Source organism: Herpailurus yagouaroundi, unplaced genomic scaffold, assembly GCF_014898765.1.
Source record: "Herpailurus yagouaroundi ecotype Mexico unplaced genomic scaffold, PumYag 100, whole genome shotgun sequence".
In the NCBI taxonomy this organism is placed as follows: Eukaryota; Metazoa; Chordata; class Mammalia; order Carnivora; family Felidae; genus Herpailurus; species Herpailurus yagouaroundi.
This window is the reverse complement of record NW_024412391.1, coordinates 43,121,039-43,122,187: the sequence shown is the minus strand read 5'-3', so window position 1 is coordinate 43,122,187 and position 1,149 is coordinate 43,121,039. Positions and strand designations below refer to the sequence as shown.

The following is a 1,149-nucleotide window of genomic DNA, read 5'->3' as shown; positions in this document are numbered from 1 at the left end:
CTCCGCATCCCGTCACCCCCACGCCCCGGGCTTGCACACACCCTCCCGCCCCGCCGCCGCCTGCCTCCCTCCTGGCCACCCCTGGCCATTCTGGGGTTCTCGCCTGGGCAGGAGTTTCCGCGCGCCGGGCACCCCCGCCCACCCCCGGGCCATTTACCGATGTGGTTGTCCTCGATGTGCTCGATGAGGTCGGCCAGGGTGGGGAAGTGGAGTCCGCAGCCCCCGAATCGGCAGGTATTGGAGAAGAAGGAGGCGGCGGCGATGCCTGTCATGGTGCTACATCGAGAGCCCCCCTGGTGTCGGCTCTGCGAGCGCCGGGCCGGCGGGCGGAGGGAGGGAGGGAGGGAGGGAGGCAGGGTGGGGTGAAGAGAGGAGGGGCTGGGGGAGGGGGAGAGAGGCGGGGTGAGGGGAGCGGAGAGAACGGGACGGAGGGAGAGGGGGCTAAGGCGATGGAAGGAGAGCGTAGAGAGACCGGGAGGCAGAGGGGAGGCGGTGGCGGCGGCGGCGGCGTCGGGAGCGGGGGGGGGGGGGGGGGGGCGAGGCCGCTGCAGCTGGGAGGAGGGACCAGGGCGCGCGGCAACAGCTGTGCGGCCCCAACCTCGGTTCCTGGACTGAGGCCTCACCTGCGAGCTCTTGCCACCAACTTTATCTCTCTCGGCCTGCCCTTCACAGTTGGTAATACGTGCAATCTGTTTGGAGCTTCCTTGGTTATGTATATTACATTCGTGACATATACACATCTATTAATTACACACGCATCCCCGCGATGAGAACTCAGAGAGCTACCCAGGCCCCACTCGGGGACATTTGTTTGCACTTGGCCACCTGTCTAGGTGTGACACTGACATTCACAGGGGACCCAGGAAAGGTAATTGTGTGCACCTTACTCCTTAAACCTTTTTTTTTTTTTTTTTAAGTCATTTTCTCTGGAGGTTTGTACGAACTAATTGATTTTAATGAAATTTCCCTCTAGGCCAAAAGAAAACCTTAGCTTTATTTAAATTTCAAAATAGATTTCTTGATTGTCAAGTGCGTCGCCCGTGTTTTACATATGTACCACGTTTGTTACACTCCCTGCTCCTTTTGGGAAGACAAAAACTAAAATGATTTCATTTTCCCCAATTACAGCACCCCACTGTCCCAGGTCAG

General features: G+C 58.7%; 1 protein-coding gene across 1 annotated transcript in view; it reads right to left on the bottom strand.

Annotated features, from left to right (window-relative positions):
• JAZF1 (JAZF zinc finger 1) overlaps positions 1-508 on the bottom strand; it is a 357,655-nt gene extending 357,147 nt beyond the window's left edge. Inside the window, exon 1 of the mRNA XM_040472378.1 lies at positions 158-508. Within this exon, the coding sequence (XP_040328312.1) occupies positions 158-272 (115 nt within the window). The 5' untranslated portion in view covers positions 273-508. The remainder of the gene's footprint in view (positions 1-157) is intronic.
• Positions 509-1,149: the final 641 nt, after the last annotated feature.